Source organism: Salvelinus sp. IW2-2015, linkage group LG22 (assembly GCF_002910315.2).
Source record: "Salvelinus sp. IW2-2015 linkage group LG22, ASM291031v2, whole genome shotgun sequence".
Taxonomy (NCBI): Eukaryota; Metazoa; Chordata; class Actinopteri; order Salmoniformes; family Salmonidae; genus Salvelinus; species Salvelinus sp. IW2-2015.
The window spans coordinates 24,104,806-24,127,380 of record NC_036862.1 but is presented as its reverse complement, the minus strand read 5'-3'; the positions used below and the strand labels follow the sequence as shown (position 1 = coordinate 24,127,380).

Below are 22,575 nucleotides of genomic sequence, written 5' to 3'. Positions count from 1 at the left end.
TCTTTTGCACACCAGTATCACTACTTACACACCACCATCTGCTCATCATCATCTGCTCATCTATCACTCCAGTGTTACTCTGCTAAATTGTAATTAATTTGCTACTATGGCCTATTTATTGCCATACCTCATGCCATTTGCACACGCTGTATATAGGCTTTCTTTTTTTTCTATTGTGTTATTGACTGTACGCTTGTTTATTCCATGTAACTCTGTGTTGTTGTTTCTGTCACACTGCTTTGCTTTATCTTGGCCAGGTCGCAGTTGTAAATGAGAACTTGTTCTCAACTAGCTTACCTGGTTAAATAAAAATCCCTGCCTAAAGCTGTCACAATATAGAACTATGTATAGGTTACTTCAGTCATATGTCCTATATATTTCTCACTTTTTCCTTTTCACATCCATAGATGATAAAGGAGTTCTTGAACCATATGTTATTTCATATTTTCTGAAGTGACCTATGACATGTGTCCTCCTCTCCCTCTGTGTAGATGATAAAGGAGAAGCTGCGTCTGAAGCCGGCGTCAGGCTCTGACTCAAGGGGCAAAGCATTTGAGGGGAAGTCAGACAGTAGCATTCAGCAGCAGGAGGAGGATGAGAAGGCCCGACTCCTCATCGGTCTCACCTGCTCAGACAAGAGCTCCAGCAAGAAGAGCATCTTCAGCCGGCGCAAGTGACCCATAGGCCTACATACACTGAACCAGTACTGCACTGAACCACTGCGCTCTAGTCTATGGCAGTGTCCCAAATGGCACCCAATACCCTACATGGTGAACTACTTTCGACCAGGGCCCTATGGTTCCTGGTCAGAAGTAGGGCACTGTATAGAGAATAGGGTGCCATTTTGGGACGCAGACTATGGCTGCTACAGTAGCACACTCCCCAGCCCAGGGAATCATGGAGAGGTCAGACTGCCTTTTACTAGCGTGTTATCTGATGACACTTGACAGTCAAATACTGTATGCTCTGGTGTGGAGATGGAGCTGGCAGGTCATTATGGGGCAGAGAGACTGATGACAAAGCAGTGTCAAGGACTGACCCTGACCCTCCTTTGTATTTATGATCGAAAAGTCACAACTGACCCTAGATCAGCACTCTTATTCTAAGAGGCTTTATGGAGATGGGGCCCAGTTATCTGCTAAAAACAAATACCATGGTCTTATTGACCAAATGTATCTTTGTTTTCTTGATTTTTCATGCCATACAGTAAACATTTCATTTTCATTCAATGCATCACGCATGGTCCTTAACTTTCAGAATGAGCAGCCTATACTTGTTGACTTAATAGTATGACTGGGGTGATGGCTATTTTTTTAAGTTTCACTGTCCATTTCCCCATTAAATCAATTAGAACATTTCATAGTTTATATGTTGACTATGGTTGTGTCTCAAATGGATCCCTATATAGTTCACTATAGGGGATAGGATGCCAAAGTAGTGCACTATATATGGGATAGGATGCTGTTTTAAGATGCAAATAATGTGACTTGTTCAGAGCATCATTTCCTGCTGGTTCAGGAATACTGTATCCTCAAACAAATGTATATCCGGTAGATTGTAAAACATTTTCATCTCAAATTAAAGTACCTTGACAACCATAGAAATGCTGTCTGTTGCAACAGTTAGAAATACCTGATTCACTAGTACTGTAATGATATATTCGAGCCTTGTGCTTTTATTATAGCGTTGGGATTTTAATGATACTGTCACACTGACTGGAAAGTGCATTTCTGTAAATAACACAAATATATAATTTTGTACCCTGCATGAGACTTCCCCGACAACATATATGCCACAGCAGACTTCTGTTTTACACTGTAGTTCCTCAGCATATCCGTGCAATATATCACAAACAAGCCGCAAAAATATGTCCTTGTTGTTTTATATTTGATGGCACTTACAGCTTTGATAGGCTCTGCAAAAGTAATGTTGTTGCAGCTTGTCTCCGTAATGTTTTGTAATTTTAACACTACAGCTCTTTTAAAACCTGTTATGGCTGCAGGGGGCGTATTGGAAAAACTGGAAAATATGTGCCAATTTTCAAACGGCCTCTTAATCAATTTTTGCTCTTACAATATGCATATTAATATTAATATTGGATAGAAAACAATCTCTAGTTTCTAAAACCGTTCTAATTTTTTCTCTGAGTGGTACAGAAGTCATTTGGCAGCACTTTCCCTGACCAAGAAGTAGAATGTCAGAAATCTATGCTCGCTTCAACGTTATGCCTATACATGGTCATTATACGTAAGACCCTACGTACACTCCGTACGCCTTGCTCTGGGTGTCAAGAGGGTATGAGAGAAGAAATTTAGTGAATATCTTGTTCAGAGGTTGAATAAGAGCTATTTCTTTGACGTGACCGACCACTTCCGGAAGTCTGAAGCGCGCGACTTGGGAGTGATATTGTGTTCTGTTTTGCTGCTGTTTTGGACGGGAACAATCTCCGGCTGGGTTTTTATTTGATAAATGAGACCATATCATCGTAATGTATGTTTTTTCAATATAGTTTAATCAGATTATTTGAATTTTTTTCGGGAGTTTTGCCGTGTTCCGTTCTCTGACTTTTTTAACGTTGGACAAATCCGTGCCAGTCGACCAGTGCCAATGCTAAGTGAGAAGGGAAAGTTGCCATCCTGACTCCAAACAACGACTCATCTGGACAAAGGACACCCTGATCAACATTCTGATGAAAGATCAGCCAAAGTAAGACCCAATTTATAATGTTATTTCATATATCTGTCGTGCATGTCAACTGGTCGCGGGCGCCCAAGTGTGTCTGGCTATTGTGGCTATGCTAACATAGCGCTACATTTTGTTTTCGCTGTAAAACATTTAATAAATCGGAAATATTGTCTGGAATCACAAGAATCCTGTCTTTCAATTGCTGCACAGTATGTATTTCTCAGATATGTTTTATGATGAGTAATTAGTTATTTGATGTTGGTGTCTGTAAATGTTATGGCTGCTTTCGGTGCAATTTCTGATTGTAGCTGAAATGTAATTTATGATTTATACCATAAATATGCACATTTTTCAAAAAATACATATGCTATACAATAAATATGTTATCAGACTGTCATCTTATGAAGTTGTTTCTTGGTTAGTGGCTATATATATCTTTATTTGGTCGAATTAGTGATAGCTAGTGACGGAGTAAAAAACTGATGGAGTTAGAAAAGTGCTCTCTTTTGCTGACGTGGTTAGCTAATAGATTTACATATTTTGTCTTCCCTGTAAAACATTTTAAAAATCGGACATGTTGGCTTGATTCACAAGATGTCTACCTTTCATATGCTGTATTGGACTTGTTAATGTGTGAAAGTTAAATATTTTAACAAACTAGATTTTGAATTTCGCGCCTTGCACTTGAGCTGGATGTTGTCATAAGTGTACCTTTGTCGGGATTGCAGCCCAAACAAGTTTTTAAAGCAAAGGTGTACCAACACCTTAGTTTGTTATTCAATTACATCTTCCTCGAAGTGCAAGATGTCAATTATTTCTGTCTAAATATTTCAAGAAACGTTTATTATAGCTCAATGAAGTGAGTTGTTTCTTTAACGCTTTTTCTTATCACCATGCATGTAACTATACATGTTTGTCAATAAAATGTTCTAATGTCTCTTATAGCTGAATGTGTCATGTATGTTCTCAAAAGTTCACTACACCGTCAACTTATAATTGATTTCGTAATTATTAATAGATGTGTGACAGAAATGTGGAGTTTTGGTTTTAGCTGTTATTTCCAGTGGAGTGTGAGTGGCTAATTGATCATTCATATGACAGGCTCAACTGGAGCGGAACTTCGCCTTCTGCAGAATAACATCGAATGGGAGGTTATCATTCGTTGCTGTAGATGATGATCAAATCTCGCGCGCCGCTCGGTCATGGCGGGTCAGCAACGTGCACTCAATGTTTTACACCGTAGTGTAAAAGAGAATAGAAAACAATAATGTGGGGTTGATCGAGGTTTACCAAATAATGTGATGGGCAGCGATTCAAGTAAACAAAAGGTAAGATATCTTCAGACGTAGCCTACACCTATGAAGTTATTACATTTTATCACATTTTTAGACAGTTTGCGCAGTATACTGCTTTAGCCTACTAATTAATCTACATAAGTGATACATTTATATAGGAGGCTCGCAACAATATTGACATATGGATACATGTACGTCTCTGCGTGCAGCGAATAGAAACAGATGATGAGCGCCTATATATTTGAACAGTTTTAAATGTATGGATATGTATTTTATTAACAGATTAATGAAATGTACGTAAACAGGAAAATGTGTTTTTAAATACAATTTAAAGTAAGTCTTACAATGAAATTTCAGAGGCACATGGAACTGGCCAATATGTTATGAGTGAGCTGTTTTTAATGCAAGGCGACTACTGGTCTGTGGGGAGTTCTATTAAAAGGGACGGGGGAGTGGCTCACTGTGGCTGCTGTGAACTTCTCTTGTTGTGCCTGGAGTAGAATGTACTAGAAGCAATTCAAACAGACTGGACTCTGAGATCATCTACATGAAAATATCATTCATGAATGTCTTCAATATTCGTTTGTTTATTTGGCATGTTGGCACATTTTCGGTTTCATATGATACAGTATCTCCTCTATCCAATGCTGATTTATTCCTGCATGATTCTAGTGTGGCATGTGCCAGTAAGTAACCTCGAGATGTTTGACATTTAATTGTAGTTACTTGCTGCACACAGCAAAACGTATAATTAAAGCCATCACTAATTAGAAAGCCGCTGTCCTCAATGTAGAGACAGGCACCAAGCCAAGAGAGACGACGCTATCAAGCCTGGCATGGCCTTCTCTCCAATATGGGAATATCCTTTACTGACGGAATTCGCCACATTGGCCCACCTGGTCTGGCCACACAGTGCATGGTGCTCGGCAGTGGAGCCCCAATCCCTGAGGACCTCCTCCTCCCAGGAGACAGCCCTCAGAAGCCTGTCATGGAGTGGACTCTCCCTGGCTTAATCTCAATCTTTCTGCCTGAGTTCCCACACCCTAAATTCCCTGGGCAAGACAATTTCCAGGTAGTCCTCCTTAACTTAATTTGCATTGAGCACTTGGTCCACAGATGTTATCAATGTTTTCAGCAGATCTAATGAAATCATCAATTGATAGGGAAACAACAGATAAATCACAAACGTATTACTTCTATATGGGGGGAATAAATTATGTGATGGTCTGTCTGATGTAAAAAAAAAAAATAGAAAAAAAATATGTGTAACCTACCTGTGATGATACTAACATTTAATAATATTGCAACATTTGAATCTCTCTTTCTCTCCATGACATTCAGATCCTGGGCTTCATAGCTAAAGGCTCCTTTGGTCCTATCTTGAAAGTAAAGGACAGGTCGAAGGAGAAGACTTATGCCGTTAAGGTGAATCTCTCTTCAGCCTCCTGCCACATCACATTTAACCAGCACTATATTTCATGTGACATCTACACACATCTAGTTTATTCTATGTCCACTGTATTTAATGTTCTTATATTGTGTTGCTCTACAGGTTTTATCCAAGTCTGAGATACTGAAGCATGGGGTCCTGGAACAGTCAAAGGAGGAGGTCATCATTCAGGTAGGTCACACTGCAGGATGACCTGTGAAGCTGCTATCCTGAGCAGGCTTTAGCTTAGGGCCTGACTTAGTTTAGGGGATAACATGCTGGAAACAATGACTCACTGAGCTCTAATAATGACTATGCCAATTATCCCTATGAGCTTCTGTGCAACAAGAAGCATGGTCCCATGGAGCTTTTGCTGTAAGAAAAACAACCTTTACCATCATTCAAGATACCTGGTTGCATTCAGATCCCTCCTAAATCACATTGTTCTACTGAGTGTCTTTGCTGACATCCACACTTGTTGCTGCTGTTGTGTGTTGCCTGTTGCGTTGCAGCGGCAGGTCAGCCACCCATTCCTCCACAATCTGCAGGATTGCTGGCAGACCCAGCGTCACCTCTTCATTAGTGAGTGACTAATGTGATATAACTAGATCCCTCCTTCCCCTTTGTTTTATCCTCTCCTCTATTTACCCTCCCTGTGTCTCACATAGGAGCTTCCCACTGGGAACAGACGTCAATTCAACATCTATTCCACATTGGTTCAACGTAGTTTAATTAAAATGTCGTGGAAACAACATTAATTCAACCAGTGGGTTGTCTCACTCTCCCTAGCAGGAGCATCTACTATGGCATTGACTGGCCTTGCTGCTATTTAGTGTTGTCTCCCTCAGTTTGAGCCCCATGACTCGTCTGAATAATTATACTGCCATCTGCTGAGATTTCAGGGTGTAGCATACAGTCCTGTGGCCTCTGAACTGGTTTCCCCTTCCTTTGATTTATTAATAACACCCTTATTAGTGGATAAAGGCATGTTTGAGTTAATTTTTGTCTCTGACTGACACACATCTCCTTACCCAACATAACCCCTTTCCCTTCCCACGCTTCCCCCAGCCTTAAAAAAACTAGCCACTGTGTGACTTCCGACAATTTATTTTTTTCCTGTTGATTCTCTCCTCCATTGCTCCTTCCTTTTCAAGTGCTTGTGTTTTAGCAGGGGTCATCTAGTCCCAGCCCTGGATCAGTGTACTGTACATAGCCTTGTTATGTACTAAGATGGATCATTGTGTGTGATTGTGTCTGTCTTCTCACAGTGTGTGAATACTGCAGTACTGGAGACCTGTATACCTACTGGTTACTGAAGGGCCAGTTTGGGGAGGATGAGGCTCGGGTGTTCGCTGCAGAGCTAGGCTGTGCTTTGGGTGAGTGTCCCTCAAGTGTATATGCACAATATAGTTCTGCAAAATGTGTATGAAATCCTTGTTTAAGTTTCACCTTTACTTGGATTATAATGTGTGTGTCCGATCGGTAGGTTTCCTTCACAACTTTGGGATCATGCATAGGGATGTGAAGGTAGGAACGTTTGTTTTGATAATGAACATTATACTTTATACATAACTTATGCATTTTTTAATCTAAATAACTTATATTTCTAATTTAACAGAAAAGATTATAATCATCTGAATATTCTGGATTTTTTAGATGGAGAATGTCCTTCTGTCTGACCAAGGTAATGCTGGCTAAAATAATATACTTATATATATATAATATATGCCATTTAGCAGACACTTTTATCCAAAGCGACCTAGTCATGCATGTGTAGCACATGGTGATGTGTGAAACGTACTCCTCAGCCTTAAGTGTCCCGCTTGCACCACCTCATTAGCTATCATTTGAGGTGGCACGATTGGCTAAGACGCTTGAGGGAGGACGGTCACATGTGTTTGTGAGGCAGAGATCCTGAGTTGGCGCCAGGTATGGGCCAAATCGGGAGCAAGTGGTCCCCGCTAAGCAAGTAGTGTGATGTCTTTTACACATGCATACATTTTACTTAGGGTTTAGTTTACTTTCTACTACAATAACATATAAGAGAACACTAGAGGCCCTTATAATAAAGTGGACACTTTAGGATTGTTGTTGTATGGAAGATATAGTTCTATAGTGAAACTAATTTAAACTGCATATTAGTCAGGTAGAATAACCAGAATTGGATTTGTGAAGTACTGTATGTAAAATACTACTGTATCTATTTGATGCAGGTCATCTGCGTTTAACTGACTTTGGACTCTCTCGCCGTCTTGAGCGGGGCTCAAGAGCATTTACAATTTGTGGGACAATCCAATACATGGGTGAGATGCATGGGATCAGGAAAAGTTAATGATTACAACACATTAAGCACATATTATAATCTCACTGTGATGGTCCTCTCTCTGAACAGCTCCTGAAGTCCTGAGTGGGGGTCCATACAGCCATGCTGCTGATTGGTGGTCTCTCGGCGTTCTGTTGTTCTCATTGGTGGCCGGAAAGGTGCAGTCACCACCACAGTTCATCATCTTAACTGAATATGTGATGATTTAATAGTTGTTAGAAAGGTTGTTTTTCTTCTTTTTTGAGCTCAGTCCTGTCTAAATCTAGAGATGTTGTTGATGCTAATTCTGTCCTTGTCACCTCCATAGTTCCCTGTGCCTCCAGAGCCAGACCACTCCAACATGCTGAGAAAGGTCAGAGATTGCCCATACTCCATGCCCAAGACCTTCAACCCTGCACTGACCCTTCTGCTCACAGAGGTCAGAGGTCATATGTAGTTGGATTGTCTCAGATTAGGAAACACATTTACCTTTTAAACAGAATATCAACAAATTCTCAATGCTCTTATTTCTTTCTCTATCCTATTTGTGACTAGCTCCTATGCAAGAACCCAGCTCATCGCCTGCGTAGCCTGGAGCGCTTCAAAAGGCAGACGTTTTTCCGTGGCACTTCCTTTGACTCTCAACTGCTACAGAAGAGACCCGTTGAACTAATTCTAGAACTGAAGAACCATCCTGATCGTCCAGCCATAGCCATGCGAGGCCTGTCTATGGACTACTTCCAGAACTTTGACATACTCCACTCCCCTACCAGCTCCACTGACATGTCACCTACTTTGGCCAACATTGACCTGAGCCAGACCCTGGCTACAGCTCAGGGTTTTAGCACATGAGATGTGCATGTGCTACTGTGACTCAATACTGACTGTAGTGGAAACAAGTATGGACATGTATTTGATATATACATTTTGTACCACATGGATACATGGTTGTGAAAAAGCTCCTGTATGTTTTCTTTATTTACATGGCTTATTTGGCTCCCTCTTTTCCTCTGTATACCTCTTTGTATACCCATTTAATGGGGTAATAATTATAGATGAGCTTTAATGGACTTAAAACCACCACTTACCAAAAAAGGTTTAGAACATTTATATTTCCCAGTGAGTACTGCATCTCAAAGCCTCTCAAGGCTCTGGCAAATGGCACTTTCCAAATCTGGATCAACAACCTGCATGTTTGACCTTTTACCTTTGTTATTACATTTGTATAAGAAGATCTCTATTTTCCTGAAAATCCTTTCACATATATTTTTTTTTACAAAGTATTTATTTAATTCTGTGTAATTTTAGGTTTGATTGCTTAGGCCATCTGATTATTTGATTGACTGTTGTGTGTGATCACAATGCCTTTGACTGTTCAAAGTCCTGCTCTATACCCATTTCTCATTAGATTTCACTAACTGTTGTTGTGTTTTACCCAACCACAGTAACATCTGAAAAATGAAAGCCCCTATGAACTCATGATGGAGTTGTCTCCTGTCATGATATACTAGGAGAAATATCAAAGGAAATAGGTACCTTTATGCATAGCCTCTATTTGGAGCCACTTGAAGTGTTAAAAATAGTTGATAAGTTCCACAGGTTTTTTAGGTTATGTGTTTTTAGCTGTTCCAGATAGAGCCTGAGTCACTTCAGGCACCTGATCATCAGTCATGACAGCAGAGAACATACACACATTTGAGCCAGTACAATACAAGAGGTGGCTTTCAGTTTATTGTAAGCAACAGAAAAGTATACATCTTACAGAGTATTATTCATTTGGAATCTCAAATGTTTTTTCACCTGAAATCTGTGTGGTTCAGTTGGTAGAGCATGGAGGTTGCAACGTCCCGTCATGGGTTCGAGTCCTGTGGGGCCCTGGACACCCATATGAAAATGTATGGATGATGCACTACTGCAAGTCCTTTTGGATAAACGCGTCTGCTAAATGGCATATATCATATATTATGTTAACACATACTGTACATTATTTGTATTTCACTACAACTGGATACATAAAGACAACTTTTTCCTCAGACTTTAGTGTGATGGTGACCTATTTGGTAAAACACCAAGAAACCCTTAAGGGAGCAACATTAATAGGACAGAAAATTAAAGAACAGATAAAGAATAATCATTAAATGTTTTAATTAGGTTCAAACAGAAAAAAATAGCTACTGCCCCAATGGAGATGGCTAAATATAATCTAAGCACAAGACCCAGTCATCTTCCTAAAATGTCTCCTGAATAGGAAGGTCTAGTGGTTTTCTCTCTCTCTCTGCGGTCTGACACTGAATTCCCCTTTAGGCCCTTGTCTTAGATAGGTCTGGTATAGTATGTCTGTGGCGTTAGTCCAGTGACCCACATCTTTACATTGGTGGACACCTCTAGCACACTGACTCAATTATAGAGAGGGGGATGGAGAAGTCCCATAAAATAACTAGAACAAGTGAGATGTCCTAGAAAAGTGGAAAACATATTTTCTKATTTCTATACAGAAAAGGGGCAGAGGGAGATATTAAACTTCCCAAATAAAGGATCAAATACTTGATGAGAATTAAGTATTTACTGTCAAATACAAGTCATTCTTGGTAGAATTATCTACACATTTTATCCAACGACATCGAGTGAAAATGTAAACAACTGAATATGCCACCATAAAGCCAATGTAGCATATCACTGTTGATCTTCATGTGATGAACCTGATCTCGAGTATCAACCTATGTAAAGTACTCAAACATTGATTGTTATATCTTGTTCACAGAAAATAAATACATTCTGACCCCATTTCTCTCGAATCTATGTCACAGTTCTATATTCGGTCATGTATATACACTGGAAACATTTCTGAACCTATTAATACCCATGATTTACTACTAATGCAGAKATGTATAGGAGTGTTTGAATTGCTCTGAGACTGAGCTTTTCCTCTGGGTCTTAGGGGATATCCGAATTGCCAAGAGATTCAGAAATGTGCCCAAGGCATAGTTCAACCCAATTACATAAGTCTATGATTTCAACTAATTAGCAGAAATTAGTGAGCAAAGGGGTTGTGGTTTAACCCTTAAATGAGGTTTCGCTGAAGGGTTATTATAGCTTCAGAAAAAGTTATTGGGCCAACATACTGTAATAAACCTGGGTGTACACAATAGTGCTGTTTAAAGTAGCCAGACTTCATGAAATCTAACTTCTATGTATATAAAATTAAGAGAAAAACAAAACTGTCATTTGGAATGATTAATTAGGTCAATGTTTCATCCACTGAATTATTGATTGAACTGCCATTGGGCCAACTTCTCAGAACAAGACAACTTGTACTCGCAAGACAAGTGTATTGTTATTATTGTAATGACTTGGTATGATGGATTAGTTTTAGTTGAATACAGAGGCTGGTGGAGGGAACTATAGGAGGACAAGCTCATTGTAATGACTGGAATGGAATCAATGGAATGGTACCAAACACYTCAAACATATGGAAACAACGTGTTTGAGCCCGTTCCATTGATACCATTCCAGCCATTACAATGAGCCTGTTCTCCTATAGCTCCTCCCACCAGCCTCCTCTGGTTGAATGCATTCGTCCATATTTATTTATTATCCATCAACAAGCCCCACCCCATCGTTAAGCCCCGCCCTAGAGGTATTGAGTGGGATACAAGGGAGCAGCAGTCTGTCAGACATCGCAGTGGCCATCACTTCTCCAGTGAACAACTGAATTCTGAATTAGCATCCTGTCAGGTAAGGTTCTCAAGTTTTCTTGACATTCACTTTTCATTTCAGCAAGCTTTAGTAAACATGATAGATAATATGATATTTAGAAATGTTCAACTATATGTAATGAGTGGGACCCAGATATGCTGATGATGCTATTAAATTAATGATTTTTATGTTTTATTTGGAAAACTAAAGATTTTTTAAATTTACTAAACCAATATAAAGGAGTGGATTCGAGTTACATGATAAGTCAATGCATGGTAGATAAACATTTTTACTGGCTACTGTCGTATTTTTCCTTGGTTATTGCAGACAGTGGAGTGCAAAAGCTGAGGGTCTGTGTTGACATGGTGATTTGCCATACCCACTATCAAGGGATGTGATATGAACGCATGAATCAACAAGTACATTGTGCGACCCCACAGATCACTGTAGTCAGCGCTGCTGCATCAGCAAGTGGGAAGTGTGATTAGTGGCCTTCTGCTTTCAATAAACAGTACTCATACAGTAGAAATATATAGCCTCTATGTGAATGATACAGTTGAAGTTGGAAGTTTACATACACCTTAGCCAAATACATTTAAACTCAGTTTCCCACAATTCCTGACATTTAATCAGAGTAAAAATTTCCTGTCTTAGATCAGTTAGGATCACTACTTAATTTTAAGAATGTGAAATGTCAGAATAATAGTAGAGAGAACGATATATTTCAGCTTTTATTTCTTTCACATTCCCAGTGGGTCAGAAGTTTACATACACTCAATTCGTTTTTGGTAGCATTGCCTTTAAATTGTTTAACTTGGATCAAACATTTCGGGTAGCCTTCCACAAGCTTCCCACAATAAATTAGGTGAATTTTGGCCCATTCCTCCTGACAGAGCTGGTGTAACTGAGTCAGGTTTGTAGGCCTCCTTGCTCACAAGCGCTTTTTCAGTTCTGCCCACAAATTTTCTATAGGATTGAGGTCAGGGCTTTGTGATGGCCACTCCAATACCTTGACTTTGTTGTACTTAAGCCATTTTGTCACAACTTTGGAAGTATGCTTTTGGTCAATGTCCATCTGGAAGACCCATTTGCGACCAAGCTTTAACTTCCTGACTGATGTCTTGAGATGTTTCTTCAATATAGCCACATAATTTTCCTCCCTCATGATGTCATCTATTTTGTGAAGTGCACCAGTCCCTTCTGCAGCAAAGCACCCCCACAACATGAGGCTGCCACCCCCATGCTTCACAGTTGGGATGGTGTTCTTTGGCTTGCAAGCATCCCCCTTTTTCCTCCAAACATAACGATGGTCATTATGGCCAAGCAGTTCTATTTTTGTTTCATCAGACCAGAGGACATTTCTACAAAAAGTATGATCTTTGTCCCCATGTGCAGTTGCAAACCGTAGTCTGGCTTTTTTATGGCGGTTTTGGAGCAGTGGCTTCTTCCTTGCTGAGCGGCCTCGCCGTACAAACAATACTATTGTTTGTACAGATGAACGTGGTACCTTCAGGTGTTTGGAAATTGCTCCCCAGGATGAAACAGACTTGTGGAGGTCTACAATTTATTTTCTGAGGTCTTGGCTGATTTCTTTTGATTTTCCCATGATGTCAAGCAAGGAGGCACTGAGTTTGAAGGTAGGCCTTGAAATACATCCACAGGTACACTTCCAATTGACTCAAATTATGTCAATTAGCCTATCAGAAGCTTCTAAAGCCATGGCATCATTTTCTGGAATTTTCCAAGCTGTTTAAAGGCACAGTCAACTTAGTGTATGTAAACTTCTGACCCACTGGAATTGTGATACAGGCAATTATAAGTGAAATAATCCGTCTGTAAACAATTGTTGGAAAAATTACTTGTGTCATGCACAAAGTAGATGTCCTAACTGACTTGCCAAAACTATAGTTTGTTAACAAGAAATTTGTGGAGTGGTTGAAAAATTAGTTTTAATGACTCCAAATGTATGTAAACTTCCGACTTCAACTGTATGTATTACTACATCATCATTTTTTTATTTCACTTACCAATTTGATATTGCTACTACAGCTACACAGAACCAGGGTAATATTTCTGAAAAAGCTCTGGTTTGGACTGACAAAATTCCCTCACCTTTCTTGTGCCTCCTGGGATATTTGTCAGTAGCGCCCACCTCAACAGTTACAACATGCCGAAGGTTGTCTGGATTACTGAGTTGTTGGCTGAGAGTTTTATATTTCAGCTCTGACTGTGCCTCTTAGCTGTACTTTAGAGTGTGGGAAAGAGAGAGGGAGTTGAGAGGAATACATTTTGGGGGAATGAAAATGCTTGAAGAGAATGAAAACAAGCAAGCAACAATCAATGAGGGAAATGTGTTGGGGTATCTATTTCGGACAAAGAAGCTGGACATATTTCTCCATTGGTTGTCATCATTGGCATCAAGCCATTCTTATATTTTAAATTTTTTATTTAACCTTTATTTAACTAGGCAAGTCAGTTAAAAACAAATTCTTATTTACAATATCAGCCAAACCCGGACGATGCTGGGCCAATTGTGCACCGCCCTATGGGACTCCTAATCACGGCCGGTTGTGATACAGCCTGTGTAGTCCTTGACTTTTTCTTATTAAATAGCTATTTTTGGTTGTTTATGAGACCCCAACAGAGAAAATGTAAATCCTTCCGGACCTAAAGACTTGGCTGACCCCTTGTTTGGTGAGTGAATATTGATCAATATAGACCAGAAAAGATGTGCACAATCTGATATCCCTATGCAGGTTGTGTGATCGACCCTCTCAGGATGACGCACCAATTCCCAGCCCTCTCCAGTGGTCAGAAGCAGGAGCTCCAAGAGATTGCCCTTCGTATCGTCACTCCAGGGAAGGGCATCCTGGCTGCTGATGAGTCTGTTGGTTAGTAGGGAGCTCTGTATGTTCTCGCTGCACTGGAAAACAGTTGGAATGAAAATGATTACGTAACAATCTACATGTATGTATGGCATTAACAATAACAGTGGGACCTACTTTCAAGAAATCAGACAAATGTTAATTTACAGTGGTGCTTGCCAGAACCCTCTACAAAGCAGTGGTACAGGATGGTATCCAATAGATTATTCCGTTTTTATAAATGTAMGTTTACCAGACTGTGAACATGTTTGTTTCTAATGTTCCTGGAAACAGGCAGCATGGCAAAGCGCCTTAACCAGATAGGGGTTGAGAACACTGAGGAGAACCGCCGGCAGTACCGCCAGATCCTCTTCAGGGCTGATGACCGCATCAACAGCTGCATCGGAGGAGTCATCTTCTTCCATGAGACGCTGTACCAGCACGCTGATGATGGCACGCCCTTTGTCAAGATAATCAAGGACAGGGGCATCACTGTGGGAATCAAGGTACTGTACGAGCAAAGCGGTCGAAGGGGCCAATGGTGATATCTGAAGTATGTTTTATGTCTCTGGTCTTTAGCTTGGGCAAGAATACCTCTTGACCCTACTTCTACTGTATATAACATTATCGAGGGAAGGAATGAGAATGTAGAACATAAGGCTACTTGATATGCTCCAATAGACAGTTCCAGGAAGGGAACAGGTTTCAACATTATGGAGGCCAAAAGGTAGCACAGATACACTCGGATCAGGAGTTCTACCCCTGATGGGGTAGATGGGGCAGTGCTATGGGTAGAATGGCTGCTATTAATATCAACACCATCTGGATGAAAATAAGCTGGCTTTAAGACATGGAGAAGATCAGTGTGAAGGGGAGGGAGGACCGTTGTCATTCTTATTTTTGATCTGCTTTATCTCTTTCTTCAGGTTGACAAGGGTGTTGTCCCCTTGGCAGGAACCAATGGAGAATCTACCACTCAGGGTAGGGCTAAGACCTCTTGGGTTCTAGTCAATCTGATCATCATAACTATCTGAATTTGACAGTTACAAAATGTAGTCTGCCACTCATTGGTGATTCGCAATCCTTACCAGCCTTGTTAATTTATTTTTCATCCTAAAGGACTGGATGGGCTCTCAGAACGCTGTGTTCAGTATAAGAAGGATGGGGCAAACTTTGCTAAGTGGCGCTGTGTGTTCAAGATCAGTGAGACCACCCCCTCTAAACTGTCCATTSAAGAGAATGCAAATGTCCTGGCTCGATATTCAAGCATTTGCCAGCAGGTAAGGACTCCACAAATGCAGTTTAATAAAGGCACAATATCAGGTATGATGAAATATCATAATTGCAGGAGGTAACATCAGCAACGCCTTCTAATCATGCGGATTATGTCATTTTTCTTTCACCCAGCATGGGATTGTGCCTATTGTGGAGCCAGAGATTTTGTCTGATGGAGATCATGATCTGAGGCGTTGTCAGTATGTCACAGAGAAGGTGGGACCTTACCCCAACTCTTAACCTATTAGTGTGTAATATGTATTTCTAACATTGCCAGTTTATCATGTTCCATGTGTTCCCCGTGTTGTGCAGGTGCTAGCTGCATTGTACAAGGCCATGTCTGACCATCATGTGTACCTGGAGGGCACTCTGCTCAAGCCCAATATGGCCACTCCTGGCCACAGCTGCCCCACCAAATACAGTGCAGAGGAGGTCGCCATGGCAACGGTTACAGCCTTGCGCCGCACCGTCCCTCCTGCTGTCACGGGTAAGGTCATAGGCCATTGACCAGTTATATTGCCTCTCACTCTCAATGAAGCTCAGAAAGAGAGTACATGCAATACCAGTGTCAGATTCAGTCACTATACCAGTGATTTGGCATTATGAACATATATTCATTTATWWAAAAAATTATAACTTTTTTTTATTTTTTTTATATTTTTTTATAGTTATTTTTATTTATTTTTTTAGGGGTGGATCAGCTTAATATTGCGGAAAGAATGTTGCTTCCAATGTAATTGTCTGCATCATTTCCAATCCCCCATATTTTTTTGGGTAAATATATATATCCATACACGCATGCATACATATACACATATATACATACACATACCTATATAGACATACATACTTTTTAAAAGAATATACCTTTATTATTATTCCCCGCAACCCTACCACCGCTCCCCCAATTGGAGTAAACTAATAAACACTTCTGCTTTTACCTTCAATTTATACATTTATCGCGTATTTTACCAGACACAGTCTACTTTACAATAGTTCTCTCTTGTTTGTTCTTAGTCCTTCCTCTATTTCTGTTGTCCATCCAATTTTATTTCCACTTGTAACTGTGGCTATTTCCCAAAAGCTCCGCACCTATACACATTTCACAGATCCCGCATGCCCTAAATTGTTTATCCTGTTATTAGTCCCACCCTTCAGTTCCACTCAACCCTCCATCTATCTTCCAACATCATCCATTTCGGATTTTTTTTGCCATATATTTTTCAACTGTGCTGTGATGCTTCACAAAATATTTGAACCTTCCTATTCTCATAGCTTCTACAGATTGTAAATAAAAAATAACCATTTTTGCTAAAATAATTATTATATTATTGATTGATTGACTATGGCTTTTCAAATCCCCCAGTATTGCTATCTGTAGCGTTAGTTCTAGGCAATGTTGCAATTCTTCAGCCATTCCTGGACCTGTGACCAAAAACGAGCTACATATGGACAATACCAAAATAAATGATCTAATGACTCTGCCTCCTCACAACAGAATCTGCAGAGCTGGGAAGATTGTATACCCATATATATAACATTCTATTAGTTGCAAGAATTTTGTACAGTATTTAAATTGAAAAATTCGAAGTTTTGAATCCGGCGTTGTTTTCCGTATCAATTCATAAACCATGTGCCATGGATGGGTACATCGAAAATCTCTTCCAACTATTTTGCAATTTATATGGCCAGCTGTCAGTTTTTTGGTCCTTAAATGAAATTGGTATATGTTTTTATTTATCACACTTTTCTTTAACCATTGATGTTCTTTAATACAGGGCCGACATACAAGTTCCTTACTTTTTTCCCCTCTCTCTTGCCTCTTCCATTTTTGTGGTAATGCTGCAATTAATTGGTTGTAATTTTGGGTAGAGCAGACATTTCCATATGTCTGTGTTAGCTGCATGTGTGAACTAACTCCACCAGTCCTATTTATGATATCATTCACAAAAATTATACTTTTTTAAACATTTCTTCGATAAATACAGTTTTTTTATCAATTACTATATTTGAATTTAACACAATATTTGTTGTACTATTTGTTCCGTCCTTTCAGGTGGATTAAACTGAAATTGCAACCAATTTCTAAGGCTTGTTTAAAAAATAAGGATATTTTGGAGATTATTTCTTTTCAAACAACCGAAAGTGAGCAGGTGTAATCTGAATAAAGGGAAAAAGGCCCTTCTTGAACATAGGATGAGACATTCGTACCAATTTACTAGAAGACAGTTTGGATTTAAGTATAACTTTTGTATGACTGATGCCTTTAGTGAGAGGTCTAATGCTTTAATATTTAATAATTTCTGCCCTCCGAATTCATATTCGTTATAAATAGGCCTTTTAATTTTATCTGGCTTGCCGTTCCAAATAAATGGAATATTTTTTGTTCATATATATTTAAAAACAGGTCACTAGGTGTAGGCACACATAAGCAAATAGGTAAACTGTGATATGACTAAAGAGTTAATCAGGGTGATTTTTCCACAAATAGACAGGTATTTTCCTTTCCATGGTAGCAAGATCTTATCTATTTTTGCTAACTTTCTATAAAAATTTATTGGAGTGAGATCATTTCTTTCTTTTGGGATTTTTATACCGAGTATGTCCACATCTCCGTCAGACCATTTAATTGGTAAACTACATGGCAATATAAAATGTGTATTTTTTAGTGATCCAATACGTAATATGGTACATTTATCATAATTTGGTTTTAATCCAGAGGAGGATAGCAAAGGTATCTAGATCCTCTATGAGGCCGTGGAGAGACTCTAGTTGTGGTTTTAAAAGAAAACATGAATCATCAGCGTACAATGACACCTTAGTTTTTAAGCCACGGATTTCTAATCCATTAATATTAATGTTTGATCTAATTTTAACAGCTAACATTTCGATGGCAATAATAAATAGATATGCCGATAGTGGACAACCTTGTTTTACTCCTCTAGAATGTTTAAAATTTTCTGAGATGCAGCCATTATTTACTATTTTACACCTAGGGTTACTATACATAATTTTAACCCATTTTATAAGAGATTCCCCAAAATTGAAATATTCTAGGCATTTATATATAAACTCCAGTCGTACTTTATCAAAAGCCTTTTCAAAATCAGCTATGAAAACCAGACCTGGTGTCCCGATATTTATAGTGTTCTATTGTTTCCAGTACTTGCCTTATATTATCTCCAATGTATTGTCCATGTAAAAACCTGTCTGATTAGGATAAATAATATCTGACAAAACTTTTTTTATTCTATGCGCCAAGCTTTTGCTAGGATTTTTGCATCACAACACTGAAGTGTAAGAGGTCTCCAATTTTTTAATTGGACTGGATCTTTATATATACACTTGGGTCCTGTTTCAGTAATAACGATATCAGACCTTCTTGTTGCGTGTCTGATAATCTACCATTTATATAGGAGTGGTTAAAACAAGCTAATAATGGTCCTTTGAGTATATCAAAAAAAGTTTTGTATACTTCCACTGGTATGCCATCCAGCCCTGGAGTTTTCCATCCTTAAAGGCCCCAATTGCATCAAGCAGTTCCTCCTCTGTAATTTGGCCTTCACATGAGTCTTTCTGTACAGATGTTAATTTTACATTATTAATAGGAAAAAAATCCATACAATTAGTTTCAGTTAGTGGAGATGGAGGAGCCTGAAACGAAAACATATTCTTAAAGTACTTTACTTCCTCTTTCAAATAATCATTTGTGAATCATGCGTGACTCCATCATTTGTAACAGTTTTAATACATTTTTTTTGGTAGCATTTCTATATTGAAGATTGAAAAGAATTTGGTGCATTTTTCCCCATATTCCATCCAGTTCGCTTTATTTTTATAATATATTACACTGGATCTTTCTTGAATAAGTTCCTCCATTTCTTTTTCCTCTAACTTATTCTGTGCCTCTATGGTACGTTTTTATTGCTATCTAACTGTACTGTTAGTCCTCTTCTATATTCATTTATTGGCAGTTTGTAAAGTGTAACGGATGTAAAATGGCTAGCTAGTTAGCGGGTACGCGCTACAAGTTATACTGTTACATTGGTGCCGTGACCCGGATCACTGGTTGCTGCGGAAAAGGAGGAGGTTGAAAGGGGGGTGAGTGTAACGGATGTAAAATGGCTAGCTAGTTAGCGGGTACGCGCTACTAGCGTTTCAATCAGTTACGTCACTTGCTCTGAAACCTAGAAGTAGTGTTGCCCCTTGCTCTGCAAGGGCCGTGGCCTTTGTGGAGCGATGGGTAACGATGCTTCGTGGGCGACCGTTGTTGATGTGTGCAGAAGGTCCCTGGTTCGCGCCCGTGTCGGGGCGAGGGGACGGTTTAAAGTTATACTGTTACAAAAGCACTTATGGTGCTGATAGAAATCCATTAACTGTTCACTCACAGCAATTTCTATTTATTTTCTGTGTGTGCAGGAGTAACGTTCCTTTCTGGGGGTCAGAGTGAAGAGGAGGCCTCTGTCCACCTGAATGCCATCAACAACTGCTCCCTGGTGAAGCCCTGGGCCCTCACCTTCTCGTACGGCCGAGCCCTGCAGATCTCCGCACTCAAAACCTGGCGTGGACATAAAGAGAATGAGAGTGCTGCCACTGAGCAGTTTATCAAGAGAGCAGAGGCATGTACATCACTTTGTTTTCAGCCTCTTGATCAACCTGGCTTTCATCTTTTAGCACTTAGTGTTGTTGAGGAACATATTTCATTTTTTTTTGCATTTCACCATTTTCCGAGTGGAACGGTCATCTGAGGAAGTGATCTATGTATTCAGCTGACATGAAGTGAGTTTCACCCCTAACAGTGTTTGTGTGTTTGCCCCTCATACCCCCATCCCCTTTCTCTTACTATCAGGTGAATGGCTTGGCCTGTCAGGGGAAGTACACTGGTGGCGGGGACAGTGAATCTGATCAGYTCTTTGTGGCCAATCATGCATACTGAAGAGCCAGTGATGCCTCACATTATAGCTTTGGCTAACCAATAGCATCGTCCACTGTCACTGCTATACCAATGGCCAATCGCAGGCATGTGCTGTCTACAATCTGTATTCTAGGAGTTATAATATAGTTACTTGAGTGTACACACTTGTTATTAAAAGAAATTGCACATTGGTGGACACACTAGATGTAAGGGTCTAATGAAATTAGTCATTGACGTATGGCCTTTGATTAGACACTTTCAACAATATTATTGTAACCTCTGAGATGACAACATGTTCTTGTGGTAGTATCTCGCAAAATGAAACCTAACTGATGTTTGGTTGATTCATTATTTATTTTGATGAGATCCAGAATCAACTTCTGCCATGTAAAGCCACTTTCCAAACTGCTGCACTAAGCATTAGATAGGGTGCGTGGTGTAGGCCTATTGTGTGTGACGAGAATGGAGAACTCTAGCTTTCTTGAAGAGACCATATTGCCATTCCAAATTCTGGATTTATGATGGGATATGTGTGTCTAAACAAAATAGCTGTGTGAAGATTCTATTTTGTAGAAATTGTGTGTGTGTTCTAGCATAGAGGCAGAAAGTTCCAAAGACGTGGTTTTGGATGAACTAATGGACAGCTGGACTTAACAGTAAATAGTGTTGGTGGAAAAATGTTATTTTTGTGACTTAGCTAAGTATTGTTCTCTATGCAACTGATTATCAAATACTGTAGTACAAAAGTAATAACAATAAATTGTGTTGAGTTGAAACAATCTGGGAATTCTGGTTTTATTTCTCATAAATTAATCTTGGTTAAACCAGAATTAAAATATCCCATAATTTGGTCAGATGCTCATGCTCCATAGTCTGTCCATGAGAGACTAGGCCTACTCACAAATAAAACAAATTGTAACTGCACCAAAGAGTAGGCCTACCTACACATTGCATGATTTTTACATTATTTTCTACAGTAGAGTCAAACTGAGAATGTTATACAGTTCTTGATTTTAACAGAATTCTTAGTTAATTTATCCTCACCCATAAACTAGTAGTCTACTTGTAGCTTGTCATCTGATTTGCTTTCCCATACCATGGTCCATGGCACCATCTACTGGCTTAAGAGTAGTTGACGATGATATATTAGGGTGTTTTCACATAGTCCTCTTTAAAAATAACCCATCTCAGTCCTCTTTAGGGTGAACAAAAAAAAGCTAAAGAACGAATTAATTTTTGTATTCACACTGCCCTTGCCTCTGAATGAGGATTAAACTATTTTGCCAGTTCACTTCACCTATGTTGTGGACTGAGTCCTCTTTGCATTCACATTGATATGTTTAGAAAGGAACCAAAATCTTTTTCCAACATGCACTCTGAGTTTTTARAWAGTGCAGGACAAGCCATTCAATCAGAATGTGTTATCGGACAGCTAGATATACCTACTTACATTTTGGAAGCTAATAGATTGCATTTCATTAAAATATCAGACATAATAATTTAATCAGAATATACTATTAACATGTACAACAGAATAACTGCAGAATAAATAATGCTGTAATTGAAAATTGTACACCCAATATAGGCTACTGCCTCTTTAAGAGCTAGAATACTGTATATAAACTTTCTTTCTTTTTCCTACTGTGTTATTGACTTGTTTATTGTGTTATTGGCTTGTTTATTGTTTACTCCATGTGTAACTCTGTGTTGTTGTCTGTGTCACACTGCTTTGCTTTATCTTGGCCAGGTTGCAGTTGTAAATGAGAACTTGTTCTCAACTGTCCTACCTGGTTAAATAAAGGTGAAATAAAAAAATAGATTTTGTACCCAACGTTGTGATTCTCACCAAATAGATTGTCTTCTCATACTATTCAAACCCCACAATCAATAAACAGTTGATTAAGCTCTCTTAGCCTATAGATCAAATATTGCAAACAAATAATATTAACTAAAAACTCCACACATTCATCATCTTCTCTCTTGTGGCACCAATGTGAGTGTTTAGGGAAAGGGAAACTGTCGCAGTAGTCTAGTGTGTGGTGTGGGAATAATGACAAACTAACCTGAGGAGCTTCGCGTTCACATTGCCCTAAAAAAATTGGAACCCGACCGCG

General features: G+C 39.3%; 2 protein-coding genes and 1 pseudogene across 2 annotated transcripts; all 3 read left to right on the top strand.

Annotated features, from left to right (window-relative positions):
- LOC111982688 (bridge-like lipid transfer protein family member 2) overlaps positions 1 to 3,627 on the top strand; it is a 26,074-nt pseudogene extending 22,447 nt beyond the window's left edge.
- A 232-nt stretch (positions 3,628 to 3,859) lies between these two features.
- rskrb (ribosomal protein S6 kinase related b) lies at positions 3,860 to 10,495 on the top strand. The gene is made up of 12 exons (XM_024014207.2): positions 3,860 to 4,013; positions 4,774 to 5,052; positions 5,322 to 5,405; positions 5,533 to 5,601; positions 5,922 to 5,991; positions 6,678 to 6,785; positions 6,896 to 6,936; positions 7,066 to 7,093; positions 7,623 to 7,712; positions 7,802 to 7,890; positions 8,040 to 8,150; positions 8,267 to 10,495. Exons 1-12 carry the CDS (start codon positions 3,987 to 3,989, stop codon positions 8,561 to 8,563), a joined length of 1,293 nt encoding a protein of 430 aa, XP_023869975.1. The 5' UTR covers positions 3,860 to 3,986; the 3' UTR covers positions 8,564 to 10,495.
- An 876-nt stretch (positions 10,496 to 11,371) lies between these two features.
- Positions 11,372 to 20,916, top strand: LOC111982609 (fructose-bisphosphate aldolase C-A-like). Its single transcript, XM_024014204.2, has 9 exons — positions 11,372 to 11,446; positions 14,164 to 14,298; positions 14,566 to 14,777; positions 15,198 to 15,252; positions 15,391 to 15,551; positions 15,679 to 15,762; positions 15,859 to 16,033; positions 19,966 to 20,165; positions 20,396 to 20,916. Exons 2-9 carry the CDS (start codon positions 14,187 to 14,189, stop codon positions 20,480 to 20,482), a joined length of 1,086 nt encoding a protein of 361 aa, XP_023869972.1. The 5' UTR covers positions 11,372 to 11,446; positions 14,164 to 14,186; the 3' UTR covers positions 20,483 to 20,916.
- Positions 20,917 to 22,575: the final 1,659 nt, after the last annotated feature.

Bases quoted from the DNA above. Each gene is read 5' to 3' on its own strand.
- rskrb (XM_024014207.2), top strand. From the start codon at position 3,987: ATGGGCAGCGATTCAAGTAAACAAAAG. The intron at 7,713-7,801 runs GTGAGATGCATG...CTCTCTGAACAG, and splicing joins TGGGACAATCCAATACATGG to CTCCTGAAGTCCTGAGTGGG. The intron at 7,891-8,039 runs GTGCAGTCACCA...TCACCTCCATAG, and splicing joins TCTCATTGGTGGCCGGAAAG to TTCCCTGTGCCTCCAGAGCC.